Genomic DNA, 13,792 nt, shown 5'->3' with positions numbered 1-13,792 from the left:
ATATATTTTAATTGTAGTGTATTAATTAAATTTTGTGGTGTAATATATTTATCCATTGTAGAACTGAATGCATTTTCCAAAGAAAAAGGGCTTTGTAAATAAAAGTTGATTCTTCTACTCATCATCCCTTGTTTAGGGAAGCACGAAATGAATTGGTTGTACCATTCCACTAAAACAAATGGGACACAATGTAACGATGACACCTAATTGAAAACAAGCAATTCAAGTAGATGTGACTTATTTTTCTTTCAGTAGGTCTTCTAATTAAGAAAAATGCTACACTCTTTTTGTCAACCCTCACATAAAACGTGGGATCCACGATTATTTTAATTGCGGGCCCCACCCCTTAATGTGAGAAGAGGTTCAACCGTGTTGTACCTGTAGCATTTCTCTCTAATTAAATTTTAGTCAGATTATGCTAATCTTTCTCTCTCCTCAAAAATTTTATAACAAACAAGTTCTAATACTTTCTCACGACTTATTCAAAAGTTAGCCCTCTGAAAAATACTGGTGTACTAGCTACTATTTGTTGAATAATGATATTCATAGTGAAAATTATCGGTATTTGTCATACGAGACATGTACATGATAGCTTGTTATTTGATGTATGAGGTAATAAAAAACTAACATATTAATGTATAAAATAACAAACTGCCATATATATACCTCGTAGAATAACTATCGATAATTTTTACTATAAATAATATTACTTCTATTTGCTAGCATTGCATATAATGGCACGCAATTATGTCAAATTAAACAGCTAAAGTAAGTACAAAGTTGTAGCCATCAATCATAATTGAGGCCTTCCATCAATAAAACCTTTGCATAATTTTATTTCTTGTATTGAGTATAATTTATTACAAAATAATTTAAAAGGTTTCTTTAACTTTTAAACCCTTTAAGTTGCACATTTTCAGTTAAGGCAAGTTAATCGATTTGTATGGAAGTTTATAGAATGAGTATCATTCTTCTATCAACAACTATAGTATCAAAACTAGATTAATTTAGAGTCGAAGAAGTGAATTGTTTTAAATCACTCTGTTCGATCCATCATTTTGCCTATAAAAATTAAAAACCTATCGAGTTTTCATGAAACATGAGGTGGTAATTTTCTGTTGGCAAAGTACAATTAAGTAGTTAAAATAATTTCTATGTACACTTATAGCAATAAACACAAGTAATGAAGGTGAAACAATTATTGCTAAAATAGAGTAAAATTATAAGAAAACGTTATCTGGCAGCATTCTTTTGTGAACCTTAGGTTTACCTCAATAAAATATGCAACATTGAACAATTATAGGTTAAGTACTACATTTTGCCTTCAAATTTTATATATAATACTTGTATTGTATATGCTTTTTGTTTCTTTTTTTGGCAACTCTTGGGCTTGTAATTGGAAAAATAATCAAATAAAGATAAAAAGATATACAAAAAAACAACTAATATGCGAGGACGAAAACATATTTGAGTTGTTTTCATGGGGCACGAGTAATGATTGAGATAATTTGTAAATTAGAAATCTACTCGAATCTTAGCTAGTATTGATGTGAATAGTAATTAACGGGAGTTCGATATCAAGCAAGCAATATATTTCGGAGGTTTAGGTTTTAGAAAAGTGGGGGAATTATTTGATAGTGTGCTCATTGTATTTTTTTCTTGTGTTAAAATTTTTTAATTATGATGGTTAAAACTTCTTTATTGGTATTATCCAATATGTTAAATTCCACATTTTGGGGGGATTTGTTAAGAATGTAGACTTCTAGCCAAATTCATTGGATGTCTATGGAGAAGGGTACCGATCTAGGTGTCACATTTAATAGGTACAATTAAATAAAGATCATGCTACATGTACAAACTTTTTTTACAAACTCCCTTACTCACTACTTACAATGGGGGTGAGGATCACAAGCCGACATTTTTTAAATTCACGTGAGGTTCGCTAATTTTGTGAGGGTGAATACACAATTTTGTCAACAAGATTTTGTACAAATATCTTTATCCATTAAGACATGTGTTTGTGTGTTCGAATGAATCTATTATTTAATATAATCAATGTTGCCACCTAAATTAATGTTAAACAACCCGATATGCTAAATTGTACTACTCTAGACAAGGTCTTTAGATTCTTTTATTAAGACCCATGTTGGTTTGCTTGTCTAGACATGATTAATTGTTCTTAAATCTGTGGAGTATTCATGATTCATATTAATAATGAAAGGATGATGAAGCCAAGCCAAGCCAAGCCTTTTATAGGTCAATTGTAGAATCTTGTGCTTAGTGTTGAATAGTAAATATGTACGCATATTTATTCACTTAGAACGTCAAATATAACGTGATGTGCGTCTTTCGAACATATACAATATACTTAAAGAATGAAAATATATTTAATCGGGTTTATAAGGCTTATCATCAACATGATTGTGCATGATGATCTTCTTACCTAAAAACATTCGTGTGAAAAAGTGTAAAATTCCAAAAGAAAGAAAAAGAAAGGTAGTTGCTCTATCTTGTCAACAAGTCCACAAACAAGATATCATTATTCACTTTGTAAGGATAATCATTCAATAACATGAATTTGGAATATAAGTAAACAATAAAACGCGTTGAACTGTCAATTTTTCAATCACTTTTGTCTGTTTGTTTGTATTTTTTCTAGAGAACCTACGTTGTTTACATGTAAATCCAAATTTTTTTCTTATTTTTTAACTACATATTTTCTATTCTCTATCAAATCAAAATTTAATTTTTTTTTTTTTTTTTTTTTTTTTGTTTGGAGAAACAAGATTTTCTCTATGAACAAGTTTTAATGATTCCAATTATGCTCTAGGAATTATGATTGAGTTTAGAAGTCTTTATGAGTTATGCAAGTCTGTTAAGAGAATAAATTACTTGTCGTTTCAAATACATACATACGTATATCTATTAAACTCGTCCTAACTTCCATTAGTACAAATGGTTGTATATTTGCTCCACTTGCAAAAGATTTACTAGACAAACATTAACACGATTATATCAATTTTACATTTATCAAAGGTGGCTCAAGTAATTTAGAGGCATTAGCCAAGATTTACGGACCTTTTCGTAAATAACAATAAAAAATTAAATAGAGCAAATGATCACCAACAAATTTTCTATTGATGATTATTATGATTATAATAAAATTTAATATATATATGCCAATGATTTCGAATGAAATTGTCAGCATATTATGCCCTTGTTTGAGCCTTATTTTTGGGTGAAAATATATCTTAGAATACTGTTTTGTAAGAGAAACGTATGATTAAACAATAAGAAAAATTTTGAATTTACTTTTAAAAATTATTTTATTGGAGAATGTTTGGCCGCAAAGGAATGTGAAAAGGGCATACCTTTCAACATCAAGAGGATCCCACATCTCTTTTGATCCAATCTTAATTATTGTTGTCTGCCAGATTGTTATGTAACTAACAAAACATTACATAGTTAGAAGCATTATTAAGGTCTCTATCTTCCTCATGACCACGTGATATAAGTCAATATATAGATTTTATATACACAATATCAGCACTAAGTGATGAATAATTGTCATTGTTTTTGGCATAGAACATGCCACAAGTGTCGTATCCAGTGTAGCCCTTGAATGGTTTGAATACTCGTGAAATGCTAGGAAAATCCATTGCATAAAATTGTTCATATATATCTAACAACTATTTAACACAGTCAATTACAAGTAAAAAAAGTTATATTATTCGAGTACGGAAACTACTGCATGAATCTCCGACGGGTATAAAGTCCCTCTTTGAGACGTATTCTTTAAAATTTATTTTTTTCTCAAATTCATTTTCAATCATAAATTCTACTAATAAAATAGTTTTACATGTAATTCAAAAATTTTCTCTACTTTTTAACTACACATTCTTTTAAAATAAAATAAAATAAAAAAACCCCATTTTTTAGAAGATTGAAGTTCACTCAAGGTCTAAGCGTCTGTTTGATTCCCATTAAATTATATTTTATTAAATTCTATTTCTTTCTCTCCTATTTTTTATCACAAAATCTTCCATAAAATAATATTACACGTAAAACGAAAAATTTTCCTTCATTTTCAATCACTCATTTTTTCAATAAAACACTATTCCTCCCATTCTCATTACCAAAAATGGGGTCAAACGGGGGCTAAATAACTAAAAGAAGTTGAAAGTTAGAGTAATATTTAATTCACTGCTTTTATAACACCGGTCTAGATAGTACCAAATGACAGTAATGTGTCACATAATTTTACTTTTAATTGAACTTATCACACACACAGTGTTACCTAAAATGTTGTTAGATAATATTATTCTAAAATTTATTATACTGTTCAATAATGTACAATTATGAATTCTCCTCATGACCCACCAAAACACGGCGTTTGTTTTGACCTGCCTGCTCAAATACTATTCCCAGTTTGAAACTTGCACGCTACATGACGAAGTGCAGAAATGAAATGTGAATCCTGATGCATTTGTCTATTCATCATTGATAAGAGCTTTCCCACGATAATTGAAATCTAGCCTCCTTTTGAACCCTATCCTGAAAATGAAAATGGAGGGAATTGTATTTTTTAGAAAAATGAGCGGTTAAAAAAGATGAAAAAATTTTTGATTTACGTGTAATATTATTTTATGAAAGATTGTATGATTGAAAATAGGAGAGAGAAAATGAAATGTAATTTAATTAAGCTCCTGTTTGATCCCCATTAAATTCAATTCCATTACATTTCATTTTTCTCTCTCCTATTTTCAACCACACAATCTTTCATAAAATAATATTACACTTAAATCGAAAACTTTTCCTTCTTTTCAACCGCTCATTTTTCTAAAAAATATTATTCTCCCATTTTCATTTTCAGGTAATGGGGATCAAACGGGGGCTAAATTTAATGGAGATGAAACGGGGGCATAGTGCAATTTCCTCATTTTAAATTGGCTACCGATTGATACATTATTATGTACGGGGAAATATGGGCCTACTAAGGACAAGTTTGGCCCCATTAAATTAAATTTTATTTTTCTCTCCCCTATTTTTAATCATACAATCTTCCATAAAATAATATTACACATAAATCGAAAAATTTTCCTTCTTTTTCAACCTCTCATTCTCAAAAAAATAAAAAAAATACTATTCCACTCATTATAATTTGGAAAAATGGGGGCTAAGTGGAACCAAATAACTTGTTCGATGAAATGACTGAAAGGAGCGTTGCGACTTTGAATGCAAGGCTATTGGAATTAGGAACTGAGGAATGAAATTGAGACAAGGTGATTTCATTTCAGGCTATCGTCAAAAACAGACTAGGTTAAAGGGTTCAAGGCTAAGATCCCGATGAGGCGACTTGGATAGCAGCTACAAGTAAATGACTGAGACTCTTAACAAGGTAAAACATACACTAACTACAAGAACGCGAGGGGTAAAATGTCTCCAAAATCACACTCAAAAGGAAAGCACAAGTTTTCTTCACGAATATCCCTAAACTACAAGTAGAAGTTCGAATAATAGGAATCTGAAGAAGTTCACAACATTTCGATCCCATCAGAATGTATTCAAATTTATAAGCTTGACGCTGGCCACCTTCGATTTCGACTTCTAAAATGGTAGATTAAACTCTAGCCCTCTTATTACTGCAAGTGGGGCATTTGTACTGCTTGATGTGTTCAGCTTTAGCAGGCGTAATCTTCACACACTTTCCATGGAACCATCTCTCGCACACATCACAGCAAATCCAGAATTCATCAGCACCATAACTCTCTCCACAAGCTCCACATATTGCTCCTTGCTCATCGTCGTCTTCTTCCTCGCCACTTTCCTCCTCATCTTTGGGTGCAGAAATCTTAAATCCCTTGTGCTCCGAATCAGGCTGACGAGACTGCTAAAGGAAGCAAAGCCAGTTGAAGGCACATAATTAAAGCTAGTGATGAAGAGCATGTTCCGCTAAGCTTAAAAGTGACAGAAGTTATTTTTAAGTAACCATTTTTTTCCTTACATTAAAGTAAAATAAATAAATATTTCTAGTAACATATTTCAATTTTGACCAATAATTTATTTTTATTTTTGTATACCATCAATATGATTAATTTTTAAGGTTGGTCAAACCAACATGCTCAAGCCGAAGACAGAAGTGTGAAACAACTCTTACCATTCTCCCACTAGATTTGCTTTTACTGCTGTTATTTTGAGAGGCTGCCTGGTCCTTGACCTGCTTAACGGCCCCCGTCACGACTTCAAATACAGTAGGTACATCATTAATCATCTGGAAAAGCCTCTTCCTGCCAAAACCGATTTCCAATAAAAGCTAGAAATTAGAATCAGAAATAGATGACAAATACGGACACTAGAGGATTCGGGTCTCCTGGCAAAACATGAAAAGCCAACATCCAAAACCGATACATTTGTTAAAGGTGGCAAGAAGACTAAATGTCGTAAGCTTTCAGATGGAACAGCGATCAAAATCCAGATTTGAAAGATGGTCCCCTACATAACGTTTTAATGTCAGTTACAATAGTTGGAAAGTCTGCACTTGTGCCAAGAACCAACCCATAAATAGAAATTCACAAATGGTTCCTATCAATGACAGCACGAACTCCTAGGTAGTTTAGCAATCTACATCACTTCCCATCGTTACTTAAAAAGGACAAAAAAAACTCTATAAACAACACGATTGTATCTGCACAACAACCCAAAAAATAATAATAATAATAATAATAATAATAAAATAAAAATAAAATAAAATAAAATTATTCCAATAAAAGTTAATGACCTCCATGATACCTTTTTACAAGTAGAGAAAAGCACCTTTCCCCATATGCATAGTTATTCACCAGATTAATGGGCAAAAGAATTTACTTGTGCTTAAAAAACTATCTTATGAACGTTTAAAACTAGAAAGTAAGAATATTATACTAAAGAGAAACGCTTCAAACTTGATTTATAGAAGACACATGAAAACTGAAAAGGATCAAGTAATGTCAGAGATAAGAAAAGGATACCAAAAGCACTGGGTTATTAGTAAAGAGATCTTGATATACTGAAAAAATAATATCCTCACTTTTCCTTTATCATTGCAAACAAAATTTTGTTGTGTTACATAATTTCTAGAAAACAATAACTCAACAATGTAAAATTTCAGAATCACTAGATTGCAAAACTTTTGAGCTCAAATTATGTTTTAGAAATAGGAAGATTCCATTTGAAGATGGAAATTGGCCACCAAAACATGTGGAGCCATCAATCAGTTTCATTGTAAACTGGTTAGTGATAAGAAAAAAAGTTTGGACCACAATTATGTGTGAGTTTAATGTGAAAAAATAATGTACAATGATGAAGAGGAGAATCAAAATTTTAAAAAAAAAAAAAATAAATAAAAAATCCGCCAGATGAAAGACTCTCAATGGCTTGCAAAATTTTAATGAAGCAACAAGTACAACGAGCATGCATAACCCAGAGACCTTAATAAGTCACAGAAGAAAGTTTCAGGATGCAAGTGCAAGCAATGAGGAAAATTCAGAGGTGTACACATACACAAGTAAAAGGTCGGGTGGTCACACCAAGAGTACAAAAATAGAAGAACATAATAATACAATTCAAGCATCAGGTTACGGAATTAAAATAACAATAGCTACAGCTAAGTTAAATTCAACGTAAATAGGAGAAAGGAATACTGTAGAATCTAAAGTTAGAAATAGGAGAGGAACATAATTTCAGTTGGAAAGGAACACGGGCAAAGCAATAGACTGATCACAAATAAAGAAGACCAAAATGACTTGATCTACAGAAATCAATAATCTTACAAAGCATTTGAACACATCTGATAACACAATAAAAAAGATCGTTGTTCAATTAGCTAACCCAAAAGTCTAGGTGAACTTATAAACCAAAATCTAGAGAAAATTATTCTTAAAAAATGTTACTGATCACCAATGTAGTTCACCAAAAAGGTAAGAGTACTTACCTTTCATTCTTGCCAAATCCAAAGCGTGCACCAAAGTAGAATGCAACAGAAAGCAGCCACGAGTCACTGTGAACTGCAACAAGTGATAACCAATCCTTTTCTTGCATGCCATCCCTGGCAAAGTTTATTCCTAATGCTGGCTCAGGTAGTTCAGGAGGAACCTCCTCAACAGGCAGGTTGACTTCCCATGTCTCATTTGGAAACCCATACAGACACAGATTCTCTTTTTCTGTACATAAAAATCTATGTAGTCAAAAACAACAAAAAAAACCCCATATTTGTATTTACTTCGTCAGAACCAATATTTTATCATAACTCCACCATGAACACCACGAAAGGAAGGCATAATAAAAGACAATTCAGAGATCTTTTCATGTTTTTCATTCATAAAAACATTATTTTAGTTTATTATTCATTTTTCAAAAACCAATGACTGAGCATTGAAGAAAATTGACCATTAAGAAGATACAAAATCATTAAAATCCATATCTTTCACTCACCAAAACACTGCATCCTGACAAGCAAAAGACAAGAATACAGAGAGTTGACTTGTAAATTCATGGTATTTGATGGGCACTTTATGTGTCCACACAGCGGTTTGTTCTTGGCCATGAATGGAAGATAAAATTCTATAGCAGCCCTCAGTAGCAAAATAAAGGTCAACAAATTGTTTCAGATGAACACACCAGTTCTAAAACCAAAGCTGGTCTAAGAAAGTGCCAATGCTATATAATGCATAGCATGTAAGCAGGTAACCATGGCAAGTTCTAATTTTATTATCTTTAAATTTCAAATGGTTCTCTCCTGCCTTAAAAGCAATCACTATAGACTAAAAAATTGTTATCAAAGAAGGGAAAAATGCGCCCTGAGCCTCTAGGTGAGCCTTACACCTCTCTTGCAGGTAACACCATGAGACATTGCATCTTAATTATTGTGCGTTTGGATGGTAGGCAGGTTGTAACCTTGGGGCAATTCATTTACGTCTAGGTTCAGATATCTAGCTCGTAATTTTTTTCATTTAAAAAAGAACAGAGCTAGGCTTAAGTTAAAATATCAGTCTTAGAGATATTTATGTTGAGCTTGAGCTTCTTTATTTACTTCTAGGTCCAGAGTACTGTTTCCGAGCCCAGAATTGGAAATATAAACATAAAAAATTCTGAGCTCAAGAAAGAAGTAGATTTTTGCACTTTTTATAATTGGGCTTCTTTATTTACTTTTGGGCTAGGGCACTCCGCATAATTCATAAAAATGGGCAACTTTTTTACTGCTACTTCGTATCGTCAATGGGCCTGGAAAACTATCCTAACAAATCAGGCTTATGCTATATGAGATGGCTGTTTTCTCAGCCCCAACCTTAAAGAAAGATCTTTTGCAATTGGGTAAAGATCTACCACTAGTGAAATGATTTTTGTCTTACAGCATATAGGCTGAAATAGCAAAAGGTAACCCAAGACTTGTGAAGTGCAGTGAGGCAAATTACTCAGCCAATAATTGTTAGGAGGTGTTGATAAAGAAAGGGAATAGGAAGACATTATTAGCAATGAGGAGGATGTTAGGGACAAAATATGCTAACGACTATTAGGACATCCTACCAGTGATGAGGGGGGCAGGTGTCAACGGTGGATAATCTTCGACGAAAAGGATTTTATGTAACCGAGTGGTGCTATATGTGCAAGAAGGATGGAGAGACGATTGATCATTTATTCATTCATTGTGATGGTGTACGTTGGCTTTGGAACAGTGTTTTGGTTTCTCAATCAATGGATTGGATGCTACCTAGGCGTATAGAAAACGTGGTGCGGGAATGGAGGAGAAAACTTCACGATAAGGCTAGCAAACTTTTCTGGAATCTTATCCCGAGATGCGTTGTATGGTGCATATGGAGAGAACGGAACGATCGATGTTTCGAAGACCAAACAAAGACAACAGAACAGATAAAAGAATTATTTTACTTGGCTTTGTATACTTGGTTTAATGCAGTGGCTAAAAATCCTGTTGTAGGGTTGCCTAATTTCATGTTGTTCCTTTTATACTTAAAGTGATTGTATACCTCCCGTGTACTCTCTTTTAAGGAATAAAATTCTCTGATTACCTATCAAAAAAAAAAAAATTGTGAAATTCTTGTGTTACATATATTCATTGATATTTGTTATGAGGCTTATTCCTCCCTCGCGAAGGCAAAAACTCAAATATTACTGGCAGAAATAGCAGAACTAATCTAACTTGAAATCGTTTGATAGACGTAATATGATAGCCTAAATAATCGCAAAATCAAAAGCACCATAAACTTTAGACATTTTCTTATAAGATAGTGAAGAAATGTCAATCTAATAAAGAAACCAAGCACTAAAGAAAAGAATTTTCACCCGAAGATAATGACATAATCGCTTCTCATAGCAGCAAAGAGTACAGAAGGAAAAGTTATTCCAAGTAGACAAAACTTTTGATTCCCAACACCCAGAACTACAACCTTTAGGGAAAAAATATTTACATCAGTTACATTCTGCCAATTTTCCATGGAGTATGGAACTGCCGTCCAATTGTTAAAAACCAAACTACACTTTTCAACAGCTGACAGATTAAAGGGTGGAGAGACACAGGTAGTATAAAAGACATAACTGAAATCTAAAGCAGGCAACTTAATTGAAACTTAGGGCAAGATTCAGAGCTTCACTTTCAGTGAAACATATCCTTCAGGTTTCCATTATGGAAACAAAAAGCAAGACAAAACAATCGAAAAAGCCAAAACTATGTATAGAATGAGCAGATAGTGATCAAAATGAGAAAAAACAATAGCAATTAAACCGGCAATAAACGCTCTAAATTCACAGCATAGTAATTGACAAAGCAATGGAAAGTAATATGGATCTAAATATGCACAACAGACCCAACATTTTTCTGCAGAACAATCAAACTAACTTACCAGGATCACACTGCTGATAAAACTTCTCAACATCTGCAACAACCCCAATTCAAAGACATGCATCAGAACAAAAGAACCACTAAATTTAATAAAATAAAATTTGAGAAGAACAGAGTGTTGTAAATTTATTTTTCAAAATAAAAAGGGATGAAAAGGGATGATGAGAGAAAGATTGGGCCATAAAAATGGCTTATACGTCCGCATAAGCCTTTGAGGCTTGCGGTTGCATGTGGAATTTCAGAGAAATTGGAGGCAGCCAAAGCTATAACTGCGACGGCATAGGCTATAACTATGCGGTCGCATAGTTATAAAATGTGACCATTGGCTGGAATTTTATTTTTTTTTTCTTTTAATTTATGGCGGTTTTCTTGGTGGAACATTGCATCTCTTTACTTGAGTTGAAACTAATATGTGTAAGGATAGTAGAATCCTATAAATACATGGTGTGTTCATCCCTAAAACATATGAAAAATCTGTTTACCATTATTCATTCAACTTTTGCATAAAATTTTGTCCTCTACATATTCAAATTCCTTTATTTTCACTTGTTCATTTTGAAGATCACTTTTTACTTTCGGTGTTCTTCTTTAGGCTTGATCAGTCCTGCAAACTATTTGCCATTTTCAATCCTTAAGAGAGGCAAATATCGTTTGAGGAGAACATATAATTTTTCTTGTTCAAGTCGGTTTTATCTTTGATTATTGTTATCTTCTACTTTTTTCTCTCCATTGTTGTACATTTTTAATAACACGGAGAGGCATAAACACGTGTATCCACACACTCATACATGTATAAACACGTAATTACATTCAGAAACGCAATCCATAAATGTTAGTAATATATATCCACGTAAAAAAATACAGTGTTAATGTACGAAAAAAGATGAAAAGCTGCTTGAAAAGATATACCAACGGTCAGGGCTTTGATGAGACCGGCTCGACGGCCTTTGAAATCATTGAAGACTTCCTCTACAGTTCTCGGTATCGGAATTCCTTCCATTCTCCAATCTTCTCTACACTAATTAGAGAACACACAAGAATCCCCCCAAAATTAACGCCAAATCTGGCAAAATTAACCGCAAATCAACCAAATTAAGATTTTACGCAAGCGCTAGGGTTTCTTCTTCATGGCTCCTCAATGATTACAAAAATAACAAATCGAATTTCGAAAATAAAAATATAGATTTGTCTGTGTGTGAATATATGCTTGAGTGAAAATCTGAGGAGAGAGAGTAAATAGCGGGAATGAGTGAGAAAATTGATTAAAGCCCTAGAAATGCTTTTGATTTCTTGCTCAATTTGCTGTCTTCAATTTATTATTATTATTACATTTTTGCCCTTCTACTGTGTGTACTGCGTGCAAGATCTAAACTGGCGGCAAACTTTGACTGAGCTCAAAAAAAATTACTGGAAAAAAAAAGTTCCATTTTAAGTTACAAGTAAATTATGAAAATTTTTAAAATAAAAAATAGAATTTCATCAGTTAAATTGGAAATAAGGGTCTGTTTGATTGTAAAGACGGAATTGAATTGAATAGAAAATGAATTCCATGGAATTAAATTGCCTAAAAATTATATTCTTAGGAATTGTAAATTATTGTATTTGATTGATATAAATTTTCACGTGGAAAATATTGAAATAAAAGTTTTTTTTATGTTCGTTTGACTTTATTTTACATGAAAATTGTCAATTAAATGAATAGAATTTACTGTTGTTAGAGATTAAATTTGTTTCCATTGCTAAAAAAATGAAAAAAATTCAATAAAAATATATATCTTTTGATATTTGTTTGGCTTTGTTTTATATGAAAATTATCAATTAAAGGGAGATTTTTTTTACAATAATTTTTAAAATTTGTTAACTTTGGCAACAAAAAAAATTAAAATAAAAAATACATATATGCTACAGTAACTGGGAAAATCAATTTGATTTTCCTTAACAAGCTAAAAAAGTCCAAGAAAACATGGAACTTGAATTCCATGGCAAAAAAAAAAAAAACATGTCAAACACTTGAAAGTGGGAAAATGGAATCCAATTTCTATTTTTCATCGAAAAGATTTGCCAATCAAACATGGCCTTAGTAAAAAAAAATATATTTAAAAGTAAGTTCAGGTTACTTTCAAATTTAGCTTTTGTCTGGATCGATTATCAGCAAACTGAAAATTATTACCATTATAATTTGAAAAGCAGACGCACTAATTGACCATATTTTTGTAGAATTATGATCCCACATTTAGTTTGCTTTGTTTGCAAGAAGGAAAATTATGATAATTTACCAAATGCTTAGTCACAAATTACGACTGGAAGGAGCTCATCATACATTACCAACGATCCAAATTTCAATTAAAGTATTGTAAAAAATCACATCCCAACAAGGGCTTAATGAAACATGCTTTGTGCCGTTGGACAAGTTTGATAAGTTTAATTATAAGTAAATATTGATTTTAGAGCAATTTTTTTTTTTTTTTTTACTATGTGAATTTGAATAAGTCGACTTGTAAGTAGTTTTGTGTTTTTGCAATAAAATTAAAAATGATTATAAACAAATTGTGATGTATTTATATGAGCGGTTAAAAATATTTTTTATCTTAAGTTTAACAAAATAACGTCATTTTGTATTCATAAGACCTAGGTTTTCCCGTATAGTATGGCATTTCATTCCATTTTAACTACATGAAGTTAGGATTGCTAGTAACCGTGGTCAATTCATAGAATAGCAATTAATTCATACCTACCCAAGAGAGTTTTATTAGAAGAGCTTTTAGGTTATTGTTATTGTGCAAAATCATTTTCAATGGTAGTAGAAGGTTTAATATATTCGCAGACGAGTAGAGAAAAAAGTACTCGCTCTATGTTTAGCTCATAAAAACTAGTTTTTGAAGTATAACTTCAAACTCAAAA

At 32.0% G+C, this 13,792-nt stretch overlaps 1 protein-coding gene across 2 annotated transcripts; it reads right to left on the bottom strand.

Annotated features, from left to right (window-relative positions):
* Nucleotides 1-5,396: 5,396 nt before the first annotated feature.
* On the bottom strand, nucleotides 5,397-12,194 carry LOC111387756 (PHD finger protein Alfin1-like). Of its 2 annotated transcripts, none has more exons than XM_023012341.1 (5): nucleotides 11,801-12,194; nucleotides 10,893-10,925; nucleotides 7,970-8,198; nucleotides 6,158-6,287; nucleotides 5,397-5,890 (listed from the first exon to the last, which is right to left on the bottom strand). In XM_023012341.1, the coding sequence occupies exons 1-5, from the start codon at nucleotides 11,889-11,891 to the stop codon at nucleotides 5,621-5,623; spliced, it is 753 nt and encodes a 250-aa protein (XP_022868109.1). In that variant the 5' UTR covers nucleotides 11,892-12,194; the 3' UTR covers nucleotides 5,397-5,620. The 2 variants fall into 2 exon arrangements, with proteins under 2 accessions (XP_022868109.1, XP_022868115.1); XM_023012347.1 differs by having other exon boundaries at nucleotides 5,397-5,887.
* Nucleotides 12,195-13,792: the final 1,598 nt, after the last annotated feature.

Source organism: Olea europaea, chromosome 3 (genome assembly GCF_002742605.1).
Source record: "Olea europaea var. sylvestris chromosome 3, O_europaea_v1, whole genome shotgun sequence".
Lineage (NCBI taxonomy): Eukaryota > Viridiplantae > Streptophyta > Magnoliopsida > Lamiales > Oleaceae > Olea > Olea europaea.
The sequence above is the reverse complement of the archived record's forward strand: the minus strand, read 5'-3'. Positions and strand labels throughout refer to the sequence as shown.